This window comes from Oryctolagus cuniculus, chromosome 7, assembly GCF_051225735.1.
Source record: "Oryctolagus cuniculus isolate XC-2025 breed Fujian yellow rabbit chromosome 7, ASM5122573v1, whole genome shotgun sequence".
In the NCBI taxonomy this organism is placed as follows: domain Eukaryota; kingdom Metazoa; phylum Chordata; class Mammalia; order Lagomorpha; family Leporidae; genus Oryctolagus; species Oryctolagus cuniculus.
The window spans coordinates 119,036,859-119,059,275 of NC_142873.1; the positions used below are offsets into that span (position 1 = coordinate 119,036,859).

The 22,417-nt window shown below is 58.9% G+C and overlaps 1 protein-coding gene across 2 annotated transcripts; it reads left to right on the top strand.

The window, feature by feature from the left end:
- The first annotated feature begins 1,739 nt into the window (after positions 1–1,739).
- Positions 1,740–21,134, top strand: TTC22 (tetratricopeptide repeat domain 22). 2 transcript variants are annotated; one of them, XM_002715961.6, is made up of 7 exons: positions 1,740–2,457; positions 15,457–15,512; positions 15,715–15,830; positions 15,956–16,074; positions 16,710–16,871; positions 18,974–19,126; positions 19,528–21,134. In XM_002715961.6, exons 1-7 carry the CDS (start codon positions 1,891–1,893, stop codon positions 20,062–20,064), a joined length of 1,710 nt encoding a protein of 569 aa, XP_002716007.2. In that variant the 5' UTR covers positions 1,740–1,890; the 3' UTR covers positions 20,065–21,134. The 2 variants fall into 2 exon arrangements, with proteins under 2 accessions (XP_002716007.2, XP_017201756.2); XM_017346267.4 differs by lacking the exon at positions 18,974–19,126 and having other exon boundaries at positions 1,758–2,457.
- The last annotated feature ends 1,283 nt before the right edge of the window (positions 21,135–22,417 follow it).

Below are 22,417 nucleotides of genomic sequence, written 5' to 3' on the forward strand. Positions count from 1 at the left end.
TGGAGCAACCAGGACACCAACCAGCACCCATATAGGATGTGGTGTCACAGGGGGCGGCTTTACCTGCTACACCACAATGCCGGCCCTGCCACATTTTTTAAAAAGTCGGATATTCTCAGAATCCACTCTTGATTCTCCCAAATAGGTGAGAGAACACGTTTCATCTAGTGATTATCAGCAAGTTAGAGTCACATTTTTATTAAAGATTATAAATTTTACAGTAAAAGAATGGACAAGTGACAAATGGCAGAACACAGTTTTGTCTTTTTATTGTTAAAGTCAATTTTTAAATTCTTGTTTAATAATTGGCTCTTTCCTTTTTTTTGGAAAATGCTGCTTTATTTTTCTTTTTTCCATTATTATTTGAGAGGTGGGGGCGGGGGACATCTGCTCCAGGCTGAAGCCGGGAGCCAGGAACCCAAACCTGGTCTCTCACATGTTGGCCGGGACCCAAATACCTGAGCCATCAGCCACGGCCTCCCAGGGTGTTCATTAGCATTCGCAGGAAGCTGGAACTGGGAGCAGAGCCAGGACTCTCACCCAAGTACTCCAAACCAGAGTCTTTTTTTTTTTTTAAATATTTATTTATTTATTTGAGAGTTGGAGTTACCAGAGAGAGGGAGAGTCAGAGAGAGATCTTCCATCCCCTGGTTCCCGCCCCAAATGGCCACAACAGCCAGGGCTGGCCCAGGGCAGAGCCAGGAGCCAGGAACTTCTTCCTGGTTTCCCACACGGGTGCAAGGGCCTAACCACTTGGGCCATCTTCTACTGCTTTCCCAGGCCATCAGCTGGGAGCTGGATTGGAAATGGAGTAGCAAGGATTCGAACTGGTGCCCATATGGGATGCTGGTGCTGCAGGCGGAGGCTTCACCTCCTATGCCACAGTGCTGGCACCTAGAGTCTTAAAAAATTTATTTATTTATTTGAGGGGCAGAGTTACATAGAGAGAGGGACAGACAGAGAGAAAGAGATCTTCCATCTGCTGGTTCACTCCCCCAGATGATCACAATGGCCAGTGCCAGGCCAGGCCAAAGCCAGGAGCTTCTGGGTTTCCCATGTGGGTGTGTAGGGGCCCTATTACTTGGGCCATCTTCGGCTGCTTTCCCAGGTGCATTAGCAGGGAGCTGGAAGCTAAGTGGAGCAGCCACTCCTGCTGGAGTTGCAGGCTGCTGGCTTAATTTGCTGTGCCGCAGCACAGCCCCCAACGTCATACATTATTAAGGTTGGAGAAGCCGGGTTGGAACTGGCACAAGGGGCCTGTGCTCTCCTCGGCTGAGCAGAGGGGATGCAGAGAAATCTCAAGCAGACAGCCTGATAAATAAGGAAGGACCAAAGAAAGCCACAAGAGAAATGGACACTGAACACCTGCCTGATGATTGATAGCACAGCAGCAGGACTGAGGGGGCGTGGCAGCTGGAGAGGACAGGCCAGGTTCACAGAGCTGGCGGTGGGAGGCTGCAGTGGAGGCCGAGGGGGAAGGGCCGGCAGGGCTTCAGCAAACTGGGCTCCTTGGGCCGCCCCAGCTCCGTGACCTGGGCAGGTCCCTTTCTGCCAGTCAGCCTGTTTCCTCTTCTGCTGAGTAGAGTGAAAACACGCCCTTTGCTCGCACCGGGGTTTGCGCGCCCCGAATCTGGCACTGCACCTGTTTTTCTGGCACACCTGGTTGTGCAATGCCGGCGTCTTACAGCCGCTGAGCAGCGAAAGCGGAAACACCCACAGGGTGCTCCTTGGCCCACACTCGGGCCCACCCACGGGCAGGAGGCGCCCGGTACCGGGAAGTGGCCGCGCCCTCGGCCTCTGCGCGCCTGGCTCGCTCGTGGGGGCGCCTGGTCTCCTGCCCTCCGCAGCCTTGGGGAAAGCGCGAGGCCAGGGAGCAGCAGGGCAGCAGCCATGGCGGAGCCGGAGACCGTGGCCGACGACCTGGACGCCCTCATCGACGACCTGGATTACCTCCCGGGCCACTTCCACCTGGAGATGCAGCTGAACTTCGAGCTGCGCTCACCGGAGCCGCTGCGCGTCCGGGACCTGAAGCTGCAGCGGGAGGGCCTGCGGCAGGAGCTGGAGCTGGCCGCGGCCTCGCAGCGGCCCGCCGTGCAGCACCTGCTGGGCACCTTCGCCTTCTACCTGGAGGAGCTGGACGAGGCCCGCGAGCGCTTCCTCCAGGTGGCTCGCGAGGATCCGGACAACCTCAACGCCTGGGCCAACCTGGCGCACGTGTACGGACGGCTGGGCCAGGAGGAAGAAGAGGAGGCTTGCGCCGCGCGGCTGGCGAGCCTCATGGGCCTGGCGGAGGACCCCGAGGCCGCCGGGGACCCCCAGCTCCGCGCCGCGCGCTGCCTGGCAGAGCAGGGCTACGCGCACGGCTTCGACGTGGGATGCGCCAGCGCGGAGGAGCGCGCGCGGGTGCTGGCAGCGGGCATCGCGCTCTACGACAAAGCGCTGGGCTACGGGCAACAGGTGGGTGACGCCCCGCATCGGCCCTGAGCTGGGAGGGCTCTAAGCTCGTTGGTATCCCTTTCTTCTGCGGAGATGCCCCCGCGCCCAGCGCAGACCTTACCTGAAGCTTTGCTCTCCCGGGCTGAGGGGCAGACCCCAGCTGGGCTGTCTGTATGCCCGGGTTTCTCTTTTGTCTACATTACAAATCCAACCTGGCCAATTCACACTCTTCCCTGCAAGCGCTGTGCCTCGCCGTTGCACATCCACCCAAGTAAGAGGCTCAGCCAGACACTGCCGGAAACCTGGGCAGCTTTCCTCCCTCTCCCCCGACCCAGCCCCCAGTCATCCAGACCTCACCTCCTTTCCACTGGGCCTGGGCTCCCTCATATCTGTACGGTTATGGACGCCACCCAAGCCTCCTGCTGCTGCCGGCCCCTCCGGAGCCCTTTCCTGCTGTGCAGGTGCAGTGGCTGCTGCCCTCCCTGGGCACCTGCCCTCAGCTTCCCCCTCCTGCCCCATCCTCCCCTCTGCTGCCCGATCGTGGTGCTCCGTCCTGTTGGCCACGGCATCCTGGGCCCTTGGCGGGTGCTGGAGGTCCTCCGTGCTCTGCCTCTCCGCCCTTCCTCTGCACACTGCCCTTCCAAGCCCAGCTGTGTCACCGTTCTTGTCTTGTTCCCCGGGAGCCAGGACTCCTTACAGCTCACCTTGTCCCTTTCTTAGCTGCTTCTTGGTGTGCCTTGGGCTCCACCCATGCCTGGAAGGTTCTCTTCAGCCTCAGGTTTGTCTCCGATGTCCCCTCATCCAGGTGGGCCAGACGACCACTCTGTGCTCCCATAGCCTTGCTCCTACTGTCCACTTACAAGGCTGTCTTTCCAAGTCAACACTGAGTGTTCGGGAGTAGGGAGAGTGTCCGCCTGATGTACCACTGCCTACCTGATGGCTGGCACAGGGCCTGGTACACAGCGGCGGTTGGTGACTGCACCTTGTGTGGTGTGCCTGTGTGCCTCATGGGGCTTGGCACTAGGCAAACGGTGTATTCGTTATCTACGGCTGCAGAACAGATACGCCCAAAACGTTGCAGCTCTAAACAATAGGCATTGTCTCATCATTTTTGTGGTCGGGGATCTCGGCATGGCTTAGCTCCCAGCCTCTGGGCCAGGGTCTCATCTGAAGGCTTGTCTGACACAGGCAGCCTCCGCCTCCCAGCGAGCTCTCCCGGCTGCCGGGGGTGGGCAGTTCCTTCGCCCCCCAAATGTCTCGTCACTCTGGCTGTGTTCTGTTCCTCAGGGCCAAGGCACCAGGCACAGCCCACTCTCAAGGGGAGGGGCTTCCGCCAGGTCAGAAATAATAGGAGGCGCTGACTGCTGGGCGGCTGGTGTGGAGGGCGTTATCCAGGGTTACCGAGGAGGGTACTGCTGTTCAGAGGGGCGCCGTGACCTCCACGGCGGCACAGCACGGGCAGGCTTGAGCTCGTTCTGCCGATGTGTTCAAGTGTCTTAGATTTGGGGCGTGTCAGTGACAGCAAGTCGTCACACCCGTGTGCTGAGTGTGTGCGCGGCAGCAGACCGCGGAGTGTTTGAGGCTTAGAGAGCCTGGGCCAGGAGCCAGGAGGCCCCAGTTCTCATCCCAGCTGCCACACAGCTCATAGTGACAGCCTATCCTCTCTGGAGTTCCCACCCGTGGAATGGACTCGCGAGGGGGGCCTGTGCAGCTTCTGGGGTCCTTTGCTGCTCCCCGGAGCAGGGGGAGGCATCGGGGGTGGGGAGCTTCCTGGAGCTGAGCAGGAGGCAGAGAGTCAGGGGTAATGAGCAGAGCAAGGGCAGCCCCTTCCTTCCTGCCACCAGTCAGCATGGCCGTGGGGGAGTTCCCCCTCGAGAGAGAGTGTGGCAGGGTGCCCAGAGTCCCAGGGTGTGGCTGCCAGGCTCGGGCTGTGTCCTTGGGCCTGGCCCTGCAGCCACTCTGCAGTTCCGCATGCAGCAGCCATGGTGGGCCCCACACAGGCCCCAGGAGAGTGGGGATTTGCTGTCCCCAATTTGTCATCTGAGGCTTGGTTGAGATCTCGCTTGTCAAGCGCCTGGCACACGGAGCAGGTGCGCCAGGGTGGGTACGCTGACGCCAGCCTTCTTCGTCAGGAGGCTGAGGCTTGAGCAGCCGGCGCTGTCTGACTGTGCTCTGTGGTTTTGCACGCGTCCCCTCTGGGCCCCAGCGTCTGCCTCAGAAACTTCCCGACAGAGCCCTCGGCCTCGGGCTTGCTGGGTGATCCCCCCAAGGATAGGTGAGCGTTCCCATCACTGAGTCGGTCCTGGGCACGTCTGAGAGGCATTTACTGGGCATCTGAACAATTATTGAGCACCTACGGTGTGCCAGGTCCTGTCTTGAAGAAGCTCATGAATGCAGGGAGAAGCAAACATTCGGCTCCTCATTAGCCCCTCCCTGGGCGAGCAGAAGCCAGAGAGAGAGACCAGAGATGAGTGCACAGCTGGCTGAGGTCACCAGCACTCACCCCCCGCCGGAGCCCTGTGACAGCCATCTCTAAGAGCTGACAGTGGACGTGCACTCTGGGACACGAGGACCAAATGTTGGCATCAGCAGAGACCTGGGAAGTCCTGGTCCCGGGGACACAGGGACAGTGACCGAGAGTCGGTCAGCAGCAGAGACTGAGGGAGGCTTCTGGAAGAGGCCAGAACACACTGCTGGGAATATTGTGAAGGTGCTCCCAGCAGGTGCATAGTGTGTGCCAAGGCCCTGTGGCAGGACCCCGCAGCATGCGATGGTTTTAGTGACAGCTGACCTGGAGCAGACGAAGGGGCCTGGAAGGAGAGGAGCCCCAATCCTGGTGGTGAAGAGCACGTAGTGGGTCTGCAGGTGGGTTTCTGCATCTCCTCTTACTGCCCATGATCCTCAGTCCCAGCAATCCTCAACTACTTGCAGTTCTCCAAACACGCTGAGCTGTTTCATAGCACCCTGTGCAGGACCTGGTGCCTGTGACCAGAAAATGCACTCCAGCCATCAAAGCTCAGCTCAAAAGTCACCTCCTCCTTAAAGGCTTCCTCCACACCGCTGCACACAGGAATACTAATGACCACCTTCGCTGCACACCTGCCAGCCTTTATCTTAGTCCTGCAGTCCCAGCCTACAGATGTGGGAAGCGAGGCACAGCAAGGCTGTTAGTGGAGGTTGCGGAGCTAGTGAGTGACAGCTGGATCCACTCCACCCTGCTTGTTCTGCAGAGATAGGAGAGACAGGGGTGCGATGCGTGTATGCAGATGGCTGGCGGGCGCTGAGGAGACACCACCCATAGGCAGCCCCTGGGAATCAGAGACAGAGGGAAATCTGAGAGTTGCCATGGGCCAGGGAGCTCCGGGAGAGTGCAGTCATGGCCAGGGTGGGGGCCGAGGGAGGGGCAGCAGGGGGTCCCCCAGCTGGGAGGGCATCCACTCACAGGAATGCAGCTGCCCTGTGTGTGCTGCAGCCAGGGCCTTGCTGCCTGAGCGGGCAGGGCCGGGACCCTTCCAGGCAGGGCCGAGCCCTTGGAACTCCATGCTGCAGAGCCGTGATCAGCTGCCTGGATTGCAAAGGGAAATATCAGAGGAGTTGAGTTTCTGGCACATGCTCCACAAATTGGCAGAGTCTGTGTGTGTATGTGTGTGCTTGTGTGCATGCGCTTCTGTGGCTTCCTCTCTTTGCCCCTCCCCCCACTTTCTCCTTCTCTAACTATGTCGGACATGGAGGCAGACGGCTCTATCACACCTCCCCCACCAGCGGCCCCTCCACACACCTGGTCCCAGGATGCTTGGTAGCAAATCTCCAGGGTGAGTGGGTGTTGAGATCCTAAGCTATGGGGAGGACAAGTCAAGGCAAAATTTGGCCTCCATTACCCTTCACTTCTCTGTGCTTTGCTTTCCTCATCTGTCAAATGGAATTCTTTTTTTAAATATATATTTTAAAGGATTTATTTATTTGAAAGGCAGAGTCACAGAGAGGCTGAGGCAGAGAGAGAGAGAGGGAGAGAGAGGTCTTCCATCCGCTGGTTCACTCCCCACATGGCTGCAACGGCCAGAGCTGAGCCGATCCAAAGCCAGAAGGCAGGAGCGTCCACTAGGTCTCCCATGCAGGTGCCAAGGACTTGGACCATCCTCTACTGCTTTCCCAGGCCATAGCAGAGAGCTGGATCGGAAGTGGAGCAGCCGGGACTCAAACTAACGCCCATGTGGGATGCCGGCACTGCAGGCAGTGACTTCACCCACTACGCAACAGCACTGGCCCCTCAAATGAAATGCTAACATCAGGCTGAGAGGGGTGTGTGTGCTGTGAGTGGGGACCGTGAGAGCATGCGTTGGGGATCTACTCTCTCCCGCTGCCCACCTGCCCTCCGGCCTCTACCCAACACTGCGAGTTGCCCCTGAGCCATGCCCAGCCTCTGGCCCCTCCGAGTGGTTTCAGGCCTGGCCCCTTGATGAGGGGGGGTGGATGGATTACGTTTTTTCCAGGCTCTTGCCTTGCACCTAGAGAAGCATTCTGCATACAGGCATGGATCAGGTGCACAAAGCAATGGAGCTTTTATTTAAAAAGTGAGAAAACAGGGCCTGTACTGTGGCTTAGCAAGTAAAGCTACAGCTTGTGGTGCCAGCATCCCATATGGATGCTGGTTCGAGTCCTGGCTGCTGCATTTCCAATCCAGCTCTCTGCTGTGGCCTCATAAAGCAGTAGAAGATGACCTAAGTCCTTGGGCCCTTGCACCCACATGGGAGACCTGGAAGAAGCTCCTGGCTCCTGGCTTTGGATCAACCCAGCTCCAGCTGTTGTGGCCATCTGAGGAGTGAACCAGAGGATGGGAGACCTCTCTCTCTCTCTCTCTCTCTCTCTCTCTCTCTCCCTCTGCCTCTCTGTAACTCTGCCTCAAATAAGTAAATAAATCTTTTTTTAAAAAAATGAGAAATGAACATACACACACACACACACACGAGCTCACGCACACATACACAGATGAGCATGAGCTGCCCCCACAAAGAAACCCCTGTCATGAGTGGGCCCCCAAGAGAAAGGGGGTTGGGGAGGGGAAGGAGACCGAGCACCCAGCACCTCCTGCAGTCATGGTCTCTGGTGGAAGAGAGAGCTCCGCTCAGTCATTGGCCTCTTTTAGGAGGTCGGAGGTGGAGCCGTCACAGGCATAAATCCACCTGGGAGTGTTGTGAGGCCTGTGTGAAGTTCCACATGGATCTTGATATGTATTCCCATGGCGCCTTCCTCCCAGGTCCCGGATGAAACAGATGAGTTCCAGGAAAGGGGGCATTTTTAAAATTTTGTTTTAAAGATTTATTAATTTATTTTGAATGTCAGAGTTAAATAGAGAGAGAGAGAGAGAGAAATCTTCCATCTGCTGGTTCACTCTCTAGATGGCCACAATGGCCAGAGCTGGGCCAGGCCAAAGCCAGGAGCTTCTTCCAGGTCTCTCACATGAGTGCAGGGGCTCAAGCACTTGGGCCATCTTCTGCTGCTTTCCCAGGTACATTAGCAGAGAACTGGATCAGAAGTGGAGCAGCTGGGACTCGAACTGGCACCCCTATAGAATGCCGGCACTGCAGGTGGGGGCTTAATCTTCCATGCCACAGCGTTGGCCCATTTCTTTAAATCTTGCTTCACATTAATCACTCCTCAAAATGTTATTGTCTCACACCCTGGGATCTTCTCTGTGCCAGGGCTGGAGCTGAGACAGCAGAGCTGAGGAGAGCCCGGTCAGCCCGTGGACAGTTTCTAGTGCAATGTACCGACTCTCAGGTGGTGGCTTTACCCGAAAAGGGGCATTTTGATTGACAAGTAGGCAGATAGTATTGTACATGGGGCGGGGCTTGTGACATCCACCTTCATGATCCTAAAGTAGCCTATCCCATATCCTGCTAGCGAGTGAGCCTCCTGTCCTGGGCCTCTCTCTGCTACGAACCCCACTGCCCGTTCCTGCCACTGTCCAGCAGGGGCCTCAACACTCAAGAGGAGTTGTGACCATTGTTAATTGACTTGAATAACAGTTTGAAGCCTTGAAGTTCCTATTATCTTATAAAAGGTTTTATTTTATTTATTTATTTTATTTGAAAGGAAGAGTGACAGAGAGACAGGGAGAAAACAAAACAGAGAGATCTTCCATCTGCTGGTTTACACCCCAAATGGCTGCAATGGCAGGGCTGGGCCAAGCTGAAGCCAGGAGCCTGGAACTCCATCCAGGTCTCCCACATGGGTAGCAGCGGCCCAAGAACTTGAGCCATCCTCTGCTGCTTTCCTGGGCACATTAGCAGGAAGCTGGGTCAGAAGTGGGGTGGAGCAGGCAGGACCCAGACTGGCCTCTGATATGGGATGCTGGTGTCCTGAGTGGCAGCTTAACCTGCTGTGCCACGTCAGCCCCTCCTGTTATGCTTTAAATAAGGTAAATTGAACATCCATTTCTCTAACAAATATCGCTGCCTAAAACCAACTCAGTGACTCAGTTTCCTTCCCCTTTCCCCAAAATATCCGTGTCTAGGCACACATGTGTACTTCCCACAGGTGTACATCCCACACATGCACACGCGAAGGCACCTCCCAGCTGCTCACACCCAGGGCAGGCCCTGGGCAATATCAAGAACCATCCCCACCGTGGGTGCCTGTGACCCCGTGCATTGATTTTATTCAAACCCTGCAGACACGCTGCTGAAAGCTGTGAATCTCCCCGGCACAGGGTGTCATCGGCTCAGCGAGGGAAGTGATTCTCCTAGCCTGACCTGCGCACCTCGAGTGTCTGGGTCTCACTGGGCAGCTGGGCAGCAGGGCGGGGGGCGGTGCTGGCAGGTATGGGCCTTCCCATCCATCACCTGCCCAGAGGCCTGGGGACCCGCACGAAGGGCTGGGAAGATAGTCTAGGTCAGCAAGCCCAGGACGCTGAACACACACACACACACACACACACACACACGTGTACATACATGCACACACACAGTTCTACTATTAGAGTGGCTTGATTTGGCTCGGCTGGGAAAGGAGGTGGGTTGGGCTGGATGATGAGCTGGGCACCCAGCATGCTGAGGCTCTTCACAGACGATCTCATTCAATCCTCACTTCTGCAAATCTGACCCGTGAGCCCCATTCTACACATGGGCAAGCTGAGGCTCCGAGAGGGGTAGTGGCCTGCCCAGGGCACACAGCCACGCGTGCCGGCAGGATCTGAACTCAGTTCTGTGGGCAAGCACAGCTGCCCTGAGGCTCTGGCTCTACCCTGCCTTTTGTGGCTTTCTTTGAATATTTATTTTCATAGTATGTGAAAGGCGGGAGTGGGGGCGGGAGAGAAGAGAGAGAGAGAGAAATCCATCTCCTGTCTGCTGGTTCACTCTCCAGATGCCCACAACAGCCAGGGCTGGGCCAGGCCAAAACCAGGAGCCAGGAGGTTAATCCAGGTCTCCCATGTGGGCATCAGGGAGCCAAGTCCTCATCGCTTGCTGCCTCCCAGGGTGTTCATTAGCCAAAAGCGGGCTCAGAAGCGTCGCCAGCCGGGACTTGGACCAGGCACTACGGTACAGGCTGCAGGTGTCCCAGGTAGCATCCTCACTGCTGCACTGAATGGCGGCCCAGGCTCAGCCATCTGATGGCCTTGGCGCCACTTCTCTTTGGGTGCCTCCTGTTGCGCTGCTGACTTCTCTCCCACCTGCCTTGTTACTGGCTCTGCCCCTCCTCCCTGACACAGAGCCCCAGAGTCACTGTTGCTTTTATTGACATCTGGCCCCCGGCCCCTCCGACAGGAGAGAAGGCCATGCACACTAAGGGTACAGGGCAGCACGCAGTCACCGCGACAGGGGGCAGCCACAGTGCAGGAGCTCCACTGGGACCCAGGGTGAAATGGGCTGGCCCTCTTCCACTGGGGACAGTGGGGTAGGGAAGTGGCCAGCTCCAAGCAAAGAGGAGCCACAGGACCTGCATCTACACGGAACACCAGGACGGAAAGGAGGTGGCCTGGGGACCTGCACTCAGTCTGTTCAAAGCCCAAATGCGGAACAGTCCAGGGCGTGGCACCCAGCCCTCAAATCCCCTCCGCCCTCTCCAGCAAGCCTGTGGCACAAGTTGGTCTCACGGGATTGTCTGTGGGTAGATGCAGAAGCTGAGCCAGGGACGTCTCTGGGACCCCAGCCCTGTGTCCACACTGCACACCCGGACGACGGGAATGTGAGCTTGGATGTGCCCAGCCTGGCAGCAGGCAGGGCAGGAGCAGAGAGGGCCTCCTGTCCTGGGCGCACAAGGGACATTCCTGTCATGCAGGCAGGATGAATTCCTAAGGCTGCCACCAGAGGACTTGCATTTTTGCCACGTCAGCCCTTACCGGGGCCCAGTGATGAGATGGAGGAAAAGGGCGTGGGAGGGCAGCAGATCCGAACTTGAATCCTGGCACCTCTGCCCTGGGCTGGTGGCTTCTCTCTGTTCCCTGGCCCGGCACAGCAGGAGGAGGAGGCGCTGTGGCTCTGAAGGCTGTGGTGCGAGCCCTATGCCCACCAGTGCACTGTGACAATGTCTCTCTGGCTTCCTCTTACGCATCCCCCCAGCCCTTGGGAACTGGCTGGAACGTGGAGCAGAGCCCAGTGGTCTCCAAGGGCAAAGTTCACATTGCAAGGCAAATATTTTCCTTAAAGACTTACAGGGCCCTGTCCAGCCTGCTCAGCTGCACGGGCGATGGCTGGCCGCTGAAGCTGCGTCGGGAAGGAAGTTTCTGCTGAAACTTCTCAACACAGAGGAGCCCCGCCTTGCCTGGGGCCGCCTCAGCCCCTCACCTGCCCTGGTACCGGCCTCACCCACGTCCTCCTGCCGTTCTGCCAGATCGCAGGAGCCGGGGTCCCTGAGGACTGCGGTGTGTGGCTCTTAGAAGAACCAGATCTGCCTGCCCGCTTTGCTCCACTCCTCACAGTGTGACACAGCGAGAGTGCAGAATCGTGGTTCTGGGACTTCAGCGTGCAGTAGAGGGCTGGGCCAGGCTCAGCAGGTCAGGAAATCGCCTTTGTATCCGGTCCCCACCTGATGCCGCCGCTGCTGGCCTGCTGGGTCTACAGGGGTCAGGGGCAGGGATCCTCTCTTCCAGGCTCTGCCGTCTTCCATCTGTGCCACTCTGGGCCCCATGCCCAACCACTCTGTGCCACCATTACCTCCTCTGTAACTTGCCTCAATAGCACCCTCTACCTCATAGGCAACTCTTGAGAGAGTCAGATGGGCTAAGACAGATAAGACACTGTGCCTGTACACAGCAAGTGCTGTGTGGGGTTAGTAGTGGGGCGAGGAGAACACTGGCTCCAGGCTGCAGTCCAGGCCTGCACACTGGCCCTGTGACGGAGGAACCATCCTGTCTTAGCTTTCCCGTCTGCACTCCACGGGCAGTGATGCCCACTTCAAGGATGCGCTGAGTTCAGGTGGGATCTGGGTGAAAGGCCGTGGCAAACGATGAGCACTCTCTGTACCCGGATGTTGTGGAAGGAACAGGAACTTAAAATCAGAGCGACCTGGCCTGAACGGTCAGGTTAAGTCAGCAAGTCTCTGCTTCTCTCTGCCTCAGTTTCCCCTCTGTACAACGAAGACAACAATCGCTAGGCCCCAGCGGAGCGGGGAGCACCTCAGAACCCCTCGCCCGGGCCCTGTCCCTGGCTGTCACCGTCAGCCAGAACCCGGCTCTGCGGATCTCACTTCAGGGCCTGCAGGGGTCATCCAGGCCCATCCCATGAATCTGTCACGGAGCAGCAACCTAATTGGGCCCCTCTCCAGCCAGAAGCCATGGCTCCCAGGCCAGGCGGCCCCTCTCATAGACCACGGGTTCCCCAGCTCACGCACTGTGGCAAGGACCAAACTGGGGCAGGAGTGGGGCGTCCTGCCCAGCGCCCACCCAAGATGGGAGTCGTAAACCCTGCAACAGAATTCCTTGCATGCTAAAAGCTTTCTTCTCTGGGAACCTTCTTGTCCAGGAGAGAGCAGAGCAGCCTCCAGCCTTCTCCGTGAGGGGCGGGGCAGCCAGGGGCCTGTTGAATTTCCTTTAACTGTACCACAGCGCAACACGTTGCCCCTGGTAACAGCTCCCGCAGCTGCTTCCCTTCCAACCAGAAGAATTTCTATTAGACAGCCCACTTGGGGGCCAGAATTGCTGAGCAGAGCCAACAGCCTGCGCCGGACTCGAACCCAGGCACAGGGAGGCTACTGACCCCTCTGAATCCCACAAGCCCTGCTGTGCCTGTCACTCTCACCTGGAATGTGACTGGAGACTAAACTTATTTTTTTTAAAAGATATTATTTATTTATTCAAAAGTCAGAAAGAGAGAGAGTGAGAGAGAGATCTCCCATCTGCTGGCCCACTCCCCAAATGACCACAAAGGCCAAGGGTTGTCCCTCATCCAGCCAGGCCTGTGGGACCCCAGGCCCTGCTCTGTGCTCTATACTCGCTCTTGCTTGTGGCCACACCCCCTCGTCAGGAGCAGGCTCTGTGTGAGCCAAGCTCCCTGCAGGCCTGGGGCCAGAGGCCTTGGGGTCCCACAGACATGCAGCCAGGCAGCCTGAAGTACCCCACGCCTTTGGGCCCCTAGTGGTCAGATCTTCGCACTACTACAGCTTTGGCCAGCCTGGCCCACGGAAGGGGCCCCATGGATCCAAGTTTTCTTTTCCCTTCCCAGGCCCTGTAGGAGTTGATCCGGCATCCAACCCTTGCCTTCTTTCTTTTTTTTTTTTTTTTTTTTTTTTTTTTTGACAGGCAGAGTGGACAGTGAGAGAGAGAGAGAGAGAGAGAAAGGTCTTCCTTTTTGCCGTTGGTTCACCCTCCAGTGGCTGGCGTGGCCGGCGTGCTGCGGCTGGCGCATCGCACTGATCCAAAGCCAGGAGCCAGGTGCTTCTCCTGGTCTCCCATGGGGTACAGGGCCCAAGGACTTGGGCCATCCTCCACTGCACTCCCAGGCTATAGCAGAGAGCTGGCCTGGAACAGGAACAACCAGGACAGAATCCGGTGCCCCGATCAGGACTAGAACCCGGTGTGCCAGCGCCACTAGGCAGAGGATTAGCCTATTGAGCCACGGTGCCGGCCCTATCCCTGCCTTTTGGATGGGAAATGACCCCCACTTCTCAGGGATGCCCCTCTCTTTTCCCAACAACCCATTGCCACCTAAAGCCCCAATATACAGATTCGCACCTAAGTCACAGGCGGGTCCTTTACAGGGATGAGTATGAAAAGCCTTGGATCCTGGCATGCCACAGCTCTAACTCCTTCCATGGCTCCCCACTGCCCTGCCCATGAGCTCCAAGCCTGCAGTCTGGCCCCCAGGGGCCATCCTAATGTGCCCTTGCTGCCTCTTCCTCCCCTTGCCACTGGGCCCAGGCTGCAGGGCCGCGTGCAGAGCCTCACGGGCTCCCTGGGCTCCTGCACCTGATGCCGCATGCTGCCGCGGTGCCTGTCCTCCCAGGGCCCCCTGGCTGAGGCCTGCTCCTCCTTGAGGACCCTGCTCTAGGGCTTTCTTCTCCAGGAAGCCTCGGGACCCTCCTAGGTTACATAGACCCCTCCCCTGGGTCCCCACAGCCTGCGAGATGGGGGGACTCCCCTGAGGTGGGGCCCGCCGTTGCTCTCCTGGCCTCATCTGCAGCCTGCAGCCACACACACGCTGGGAGATGCCGTCTCCGGGCCTCCCCTGGGGAGTCTAGGCAGTCACCCTTCCCAGTGGGATCCCCCACCTCTTCTCCTCCCTCCAAGTTCATCCCAAGGCTCCCTAGAGCAGCTGCAGCCACAGCCTAGGGCTGGCCAGCGTGGCTCCCCCGTCCCACTCACACATCCTGTGCTCCATGCTCACCCGTGTGCCTCTCTCCTCACTTCCTGCACCTCTGCTCAGGCCCAGCCTCCACCGGAGAGGCCTGGGTCCCCAGTCCCACCCTCAGAAATGCCGCTGTACCTTTACCCTCCGTTCTCTGGCCAGGAGAGGCCTGTCCGCCCTGCTGCACTGTGTCTGCGTCGTCCTCTTGGCCTTGACCGACTTCGGTCACACTACAGTCACTGGTGACCTGGCGTGGCGAAGGGAGCATGGACTCTGGAGCTCCACAAACAGGCTTGGAGTCCCAGCTCTGACCATCTCGGGCTATGTGACTTTAGGCAATTCACTCTCTTTCTCTCTCTGTCTCAATTTGCTCATCTGCAAAATGGGGCTAATGCTGGGAGACTTAGACAAAGGAAGGTGTCAGGAGCCTGCCCACAGCAGGCACATGGCCAAGTCCTATGACTTATGCCTGGGTCACTTCCCTAGCCAGCTTGGGAACCTGTCTGGGTCAGGGTGCAGGTGCTGTTCCATGCCACATCCCAACCGAGGGCCGCCCACCACAGGCTGCTGCTCGGGGGAGAGTGGAGGGTAGAGGGGCTGGTGTGTGTGTGTGTGTGTGTGTGGCCGCAGGGGAGGCTGGTGAGTAGCAGAACTGAGATCAGCAACAGGAGATGAGTGCAGAGGAGCGGCTGGGGCCCGAGGCAGAGCTGCTGATGTGCACTGGGGGGTTTTATTGGTTTTCATTAAAATTCCTTCCTGAGGCAGAAGCAGCTACTCCCATAAATAATGGCATAAATATTTTATTCGCTGCCCAAGTCGGTCTAAATGCATGGCGAGGCTGGCAGGAATAGCAATGAGAAAGCAGTGCAGGGGGTCCCGGCTCGCCTGGGACTCACTTCACATGCCCCGAGGGGCTTCCCTGGGGAGGCAGCCAGAGGAGGGTGGGCCCTGCAGGGCTGGGCCGGGCTGAGGCAGGGGTGGGGTGGGGACCAGAGTGTGGGTGCGGGGAGCCAGGAAGCATCTCCCACACCTGCTCTGTGCTGGGCATTCACACAGCTTGTCCCGTCCCTCACCCTGTGCTCAGAGAGTGTAGTCACTTGCCCAGGGCTGTCCAGCCTGCCACTGTCAGAGCCAGGACTGCAATCAAGGGTGTGTGAGGCAGTGTGTGAGAGTCAGGGCCGCATGCACCATGCCCCCCCCCCCCCACCGTACAGCAGCAGGCTGGCCTTTGCTCCCCCAGGTCCCTGTGGAGGAGAAAAGGGGCTGGTACTTCACCATGGCGACACTCTTCATCAGGTTAGACCCAGAGGGGGTGGGGGCACCGGCGGGAGGGGGTGTGGCCTGGCACCCAGGCAGGAGGTGGGTGGGAGGAGGGGCGGGCAGCAGTGGCTCAGCCCATCCCACCAAAGGGCTTCCCAAGGCACCAGTCCTTGCCCTGGGCTCCAGGGAGGACGGGGAGCAGGTGCCGATGGCCCCGTCCTCCCCTTGGCGGCCACAGGCTGGACGGCATCTTCCTGGAGCTGGGCACCGAGGAGCAGAAGAGGCTGCCTGCCTTCAACCGCACGCTGGCTCTGCTCCGGCAGGTCCTCAAGTCCTCGGACCCCCAACACCGAGGTAGGGCCCTTGCGGGCGGCCTCTGCCTTTCCTCCCTGCCCCGCGATCCATCGCTCCGCCTGCCACTGGCGTTGCACCCCCTCTGGCACAGTGTCCCTACCCTGGTCCCTGTTTCTTCCTCCTAGCTCTGGCCTGGTGCTACCTCGGAATGCTGCTGGAGAGGAAGGACACCTTCTCCACCACCCCCATGGGTGTCCATGACTTCGGGTACTCGGGGACTGAGCCCCTGGACTGCTTCAGCAAGGTGCGCGCCCCGCCACTCCCATCTGCACGCTGAAGGGGGAGCACCCTGGGCGCCAGCCCTTCTGCCCAGAGCCCAGTGCTTCTCCGGGCCTCGCCCCCCACCATCCTCTCTTCACACCACACCCAGTGCTGCCAGGGCATACTCCTCCTTGCTTGCTTAGACCAAGACCCTCTCCAGGCCCAAGCTGGCCAGTGCCGTCCCACCCTCCTTGGTTCACACCCCCCCCCCGCAACAGGAGGTTGCCCGCCGTGGCCGGAAGGTCCCCAGGCAAGTCTCTGAGAACAGGCAGCAGCCACTGCCCGTGAGCTACATGCAGGGGAGGTGGAGGCTGACACTGGCCCCTCCTCTCCCCTGCCCCAGGAAAATGGGGCACACACACTGGACAGGAGGGGTCTTCCTGGGCTCTGCAAGAGGGTCTTGTGCTGGCCACAACCAGTGGACCTGGCAGAGAGCTTGGCAGTGAGTCAGGCTCCTGGGGGTTGTGGTCTGAAAGGTTGGTTTCCTGGTGTGGCTGAACTCGCCAGCAGGAGGGGATGGGGCAGACTGGGGGCAAGAGTGCTGTGGTGATGCAGCGCGAATTGGCTGGTTCTGCTTCACAACCAAACCGTCTGCTCTCACCCTCCCCCCTCACCTAGGCCATTGAGATTGCCAAGGACCGGCCGCCCATCCTGAACCGTCTGGCCAAAATCTTCCACTTCCTGGGAAAGCCGGATATGGCCATTGGCACCTGTAACATGGCCCTGGATGTCCTACGAGACCCAGAGCTCAACTGGCAGGCGTACTGCACAAGGGCCAAGGTGGGTCACCCTGCAGCCCCGCCTCCCCCTGCCTTTGGGGATCCGAGAACAAAGGCTGTGGCACAGGTCTGCTGCCAGAGCCCATGCATCCTGGGCACCAGGCGCCATCCGGATGCAGGTGTTCTGCAGGGTTGTGGAGGGAGGGAAGGGTGGCGTCTCCCCCCACCGCAGGAATCCCATCCTGCTCAGGGAGCCTGCAGCCCCCTCCAGATTACCGTGGTGCAGTCACACTGACCGGAGTTGAAATCTGGCCTCTGCACCTACTGTCATGGGGCCTGTGGCAAGCCTGTCCCTGTCCAAACCTCAGTTCCTGAGTCCGTAAGCCTGGGACAGTAACACCGATGAAGCGGCAGCTAATGCCCAGTGCCTGGAGCATAGGAGGTGCCCTCGGCAGGCAGCGGAGCCTACCTGAGGCAGTTCACAGACAGCCTGGGCTCACATCCTGCCTCACCACTGCATGCAAAATACTACTGCCCAATTTCAGAGGCTCGGTGTTTTCCTTTTAGACCAGAGATGAGAGCGCCCACCTTAGAGAGGTGTCAGGATTACATCAGTTTTTCTTCCTGGAAAGCTCAGTGCAGAGCACATAGGATGAGCTCCTAAGCACCTGACTGCTATCATTGGCTCTAGCTGTGACTAAGGCACTGCCCCTTGAGGCCCCCACTGCCCTGTCATTCAGTTCTGCCAGTTGCACATTTAGGTGAGCGCCGCCCCATCCCAGATCTGCCCTCCGCAGCCTCCACAGAGCCCTTCTGCTTGGGGACAGAGGCCTGGAGCCCCGACTTTTGGTCCAAGACATTCAGCCCATCCCCTCCACACATCCACTCCCCGCTCTCCACTACCTTCGCCACCAGCTGGTAGCAAATCTGCTCCTGGTCTTGGTTTCAACGGCTTAATTCCTCGCCAGCAGGTACCAGGCGGGAGACTCCTTCGCTGTAGCTGTTGTGGTTATTATTATCAATAATGACGGCTGCCATCGTAGTAGTGAATAACACCACATTTCTTTAAAATTCTGCACTTCGCCAAGCATGCTCATGGTTGGAGTCAATCCTTGTGGAATCCCGCTGAGCGAGGCCAGGCACGCGCTGTTCTACACGCGGGCGCCGGGAGGTAGTGACCCTCCCTGAGGTCCTGCGTCCGGGCAGCAGGAATGACAGTCTTAACTTTCCTCACTCCCCCATCACCTGGCATCACAGGCTCGCTGCTTCCTTGTGGCTCCAAAGGACAGGGCACCAGCAAGGCAGGAACAGAAGGGAAGGGCCCCCGTGGGCTCTACATGCAGAACTCTGTCCTTGCGGGGACCCGTAAGCCAGGACGGGGCTCCACAACCTCTCCGCCCCCTGCCCCGGGCTCCCGCCCCACTCACTGCATGCCAGCCCCACGGCCTGGGCCTCCCTCTGGAATGAACACTCTGCTTCCAGAATCCGTCCTGGTGACTGGTGACGTGAGCCCCTCACCCGCGCTCTCTGTCCTCCTCCTCTCCTGGGCACTGTCACTCCCCAACCCTCCCTCCCTCACTCTTTGCCCACTCTCCCTGTCCATCTTCTCCCTCCCCAACTCAAACAGAAGCTCCAGGAGCAGGGGGCTGTCACTTTGCTCTCTTCTGCACCCTCTGGAAGGAGACCGCCCAGGCACACAGCACCCCTTGCGGAATGCTTGCTGGGTGCAGGGAGGAACACAGCACCTGCCAGACGCTCCAAGTCCCCACAGGAATTCCCTCAAGGAAGACATTAGTGACCGGGTTTTTTTTTTTTTTTTTTTTTTTTTTATGAGGTTCCCACAGGTTGCGTGGCCAACGGCGGGGCGGGGGGCACTCAGTACTCAGCATTTGTCGAATGAATGAATGGATGAAGAAGCTCTCCCTTCATCCCAGCCCCCACAGCGTACACCCAGGGAAACTGAGGCCCAGAAAGAGCGAGCGGCTTACCCAAGTCAGCACTAGAGCAGGACCTCAGCCACCTCAGGGATCCCTGCTCGCCACACACCCTGGTTGATGCCGAGAGACAGACAGGCCGGCTTCATGGTGGGGGGGGAGAGGTGGGGGCAGGGCGTGGCAGAGGCCCTTGAGGGGGGCACTTACCCTGAGCTCACTCTGTCCACAGATCCACATCAGAGCCTACCTGCAGGAACTGGAGCGGGCCAAGGCGGGGCTCGGGGGCGTGCCCGACAGGAACCACCTGGCCTGCGCCAAGGCTGACCTGGAGGAAGTGGTCAAGGTGTGTCCAGGCCTCAAGACCTACCTGGACATTGGCCAGGTAAGGCAGCCTGAGACTTGGGCAGCCGGTGGCTTACTAAGAGCCTACTCTCTCCTGCCAGGCTGCTCCTGGGCACTGTGGACAGAGGAGGGCATGCCCCTGCCTGGTAACGGTAACCATCTCCTCCAGCCAGGACAAGGACTGAATGAGAATGGATTCAGAGCAGGGCGTGAATCCTGGCTCTTTCTAAGCCTCAATATTACCCATTATTATTGCTGTTATTTTAATCTCGAAGTGCCCAGAGGTGACAATATCATAATTTTACGTATGAGAAAAGTGAGTTCCAGAGAGGGACTGGCTCAAGGTTACACGCGGCTTAGAGTGGGGTGGGGGAGAGGGGACGAGGGAACGGCCCGGGTCGCGCGCGCGAAGGCGAGCTCAGCCCACCGTGCCCACCGCAGGTCTACTACTACATGGGCGTGGACGCCGTGCAGGAGCTGCTGGCCGTGGACGAGGCGGCGCTGAACCAGGCGCTGGTCTTCCTGGCCAAGGCCAGCGAGTCGGAGCTGGGCGCCTCACTGCCCGAGCTGCAGCTGCTCCGTGGCAAGTGCCTGCGCATCAAGGGCGAGGAGGCCAACGCGGCGGCCTGCTTCAAGCGCGCCGTGGAGCTGGACGACGCGGGCTCCTGCCACACCGAGGGCTTCGGCTGCCTGCTCGAGGCGCTGCTGGCGCAGTGGAGCCAGGCGCAGCTGAGCGACGCCGAGCTGGGCCGCGAGGTGGACGCCTGGCTGCGCCGCGCCCAGGGCAAGTACCCCGCGGCGCGCCTGCGCCAGGAGCTGCAGCGCGTGTGGCGCGGCCACACCCACGAGGTGCTGGGGCTGGCGCGGGCCTTGGTGGCGCAGGGGCGGCCTGCGCTCGTGCGCCTCCTCTTCGAGACCATGGAGCGCGAGGGGGAAGCTGTCGGGGCGCCGCGGGGCCGCCGGTCCTGCTCCTGGTGAGTCGGTGAGCCCTGCCCCATCCGTAGACGATTCGGGCCAGGGCCTGGCGCTCACGACGGAACCGCCCTGCCATCGGCTGGCGCCAAGGTGAACGGAGCCAATCAGATTCTACCTCGGGCAGTTTCGAGGGCCCAGATGAGGAGCGTGGAGGAGGGCAGAGACGCACGTGGCCGAGCAGCGGGAACCTGCAGACCGAGGGACAAGAGCAGCGCTTCCAAGAGTTTTCCAAGACAAGTAAAGGAGCTGCCTCCGTTGTGGCGGTTTCCTCGTCCCTGTGCGCAGTCCGAGGCCCGAGTTTCCGTCTCAAGGTCCACCAGAAGCCCTCTATCCTTAGAATAAAACCCCTGTAAGGCGGTGAGTGGTTTCTGGTCCTGCCGAGGGAGCTCACGGGTGGCGGGGTGAGCTACACCTCTGCCTGGGCGCCCAGGGCTCTTCCCGCCTCGCTGCCCACCTTCCACGGGCCGCACCTGGGCTCTCTGAATGGGAGCCCCGCCAGAAAACCTTCCCTGGCTTCCCTGTCCGTGGGGGAAGCTGGGGCCCCGCCCATTAGGAAGTGCCATCTGCTCCTGTTCTTGAACCTTCTGCAAGACAGTGAAGAAAACGTTGACACTGTGCATTGTTGGAATCACAGCGGTGGCATCTTTCACGTCAGACTCTGGTGCCTCTCAGATTCCATGGCCCTACCCTCGAGAGCTGATAGAAGGCAAAGCTCCAGGCTGAGGCCTGGCCAGAGACATGACCACAACGCCAAGACCCCCTCAGTGGCTTAGCATGGCTTCGGCATCGTTTCCTTCTCCGGAGACTTAAGCTGCATGCTTTGCTCATATCCCTGGCCCTCAGACGTGACCGAGGCCAGGCCAGCACGCTGGCGCTGCATCACACACGTCTCGGTTGCTGGATGAAAGACCGAAGTGCAGTGCCTCGGAGCTCCCCTACCTCCACCCTCCAGAGTGGTGCATGGCCAGTGGCTTGCCTGGAGCTACCCTTCCCGGGCTCCCTACCCCAGACCTCAAACTTGTTTCAGCATTTTTCAGGTTTGGAAAAATACTAATAAACTGGCCAGCAGAAAAGCACGAAGTGTTTCTGGGTTAAAGGTTTGTGTCCGTTGTCACATGGGCTATGACACATGCCAGTCGCTGGGATGGTGCTCTATTAGTGGCATTGAGGTACCTCTGAGATCTGGACAGTGAGCTCACCCACCCAGAGACCCCAAATTCCACCTCACTGCTCAGGGTGGCTTGCCTCTCTGGTTGGTTGGGGCCCACGCACAGGGGCAGCACACACAGCCCTCTCCACTTCTGCCCCCCCCAACTCCATCCATTCTCTACCTGACCTTGACCTATGAACCTCCCTGTTCTTGAAATAGAAGAACTGGATTTGGGGCTGGCGTTGTGGCGCACTGGGTCAACCCACAGCCTGCAATGCCAGCATCCCATATGGATGCCATTTCGAATCCTAGCTGCTCCATTTCCAATCCAGCTCCCTGCTAATGTGCCTGGGAACGCAGCAGAAGATGGCCTGAGTTCTTGGGTCCCTGCACCCATGTGGGAGACCTGGATAGAATCTGGCCCAGCCGCAGCCATTGCAGCCAGAGGAGGGAAGCAAACCGGAGGATGGAAGATCTCTTTCCCTCTCTTTATGGCTCTGCCTTTCAAATAAAAAAAATAAATCTTAAAAAAAACTGAATTTAAGGCAGTTTTCTGGCAAAATTTGGAATTTGGTAAAATTTCCCTGTTTCCCCAGACTCCCGGTTCATTTTCCTCCTTGCCTTTCCTGTCCCCAAGGCCAAGCGATTCTCCCTGAACTGCCCCACCCCCCGTCAGTAAATTTCCCTTCTGATGCTCTCCTTCATGCTGATCAGAGAAATACCGTGACAGTTTCTCAGAGGCATCCGCATGTTAGCTAAAACCCAAAAGGCAACCAGGAACCCCGGTTCCCGGCGCCACCCCAAGGCCAGGCACTTCCCGCATGCAATCTCCTCCCACTCTCTCCAAGCCCGGGATAGTAAGCACTGCCACCTGTCGCTCCCCCTCTTCATGGAGGAACGACACAGGACCCTGCGCTGTTCTTTCGTCTGCTCGGCCCTCCCCGGGTTTGCTGCTGGTTCTTCCCGGGTTGGCTACTATCCCTTCCACCTCCGTGGAAGGGCAGTTCCCCCTGGCCACATTCCCCACTTCCGCAGGGGAGCGGCACACCGCCAGCCGGCTTTCTCGGGGGCTGCACAGGTGTTCCTTCAGCTAGATGTTCCCCTTAGATGTTCCTGGTGCATGCCGTCTCTCTCCTCCTTTATAGTCCTCCTCCACCAATCCCAACTCGGCTGCCCACACGCCGAGTACGCTGCTCTCCTCCAATC

Bases quoted from the DNA above. Each gene is read 5' to 3' on its own strand.
- TTC22 (XM_002715961.6), top strand. From the start codon at position 1,891: ATGGCGGAGCCGGAGACCGTGGCCGACGACCTGGACGCCCTCATCGAC. The intron at 2,458-15,456 runs GTGGGTGACGCC...TTGCTCCCCCAG, and splicing joins CGCTGGGCTACGGGCAACAG to GTCCCTGTGGAGGAGAAAAG. The intron at 16,872-18,973 runs GTGGGTCACCCT...CTCTGTCCACAG, and splicing joins CGTACTGCACAAGGGCCAAG to ATCCACATCAGAGCCTACCT.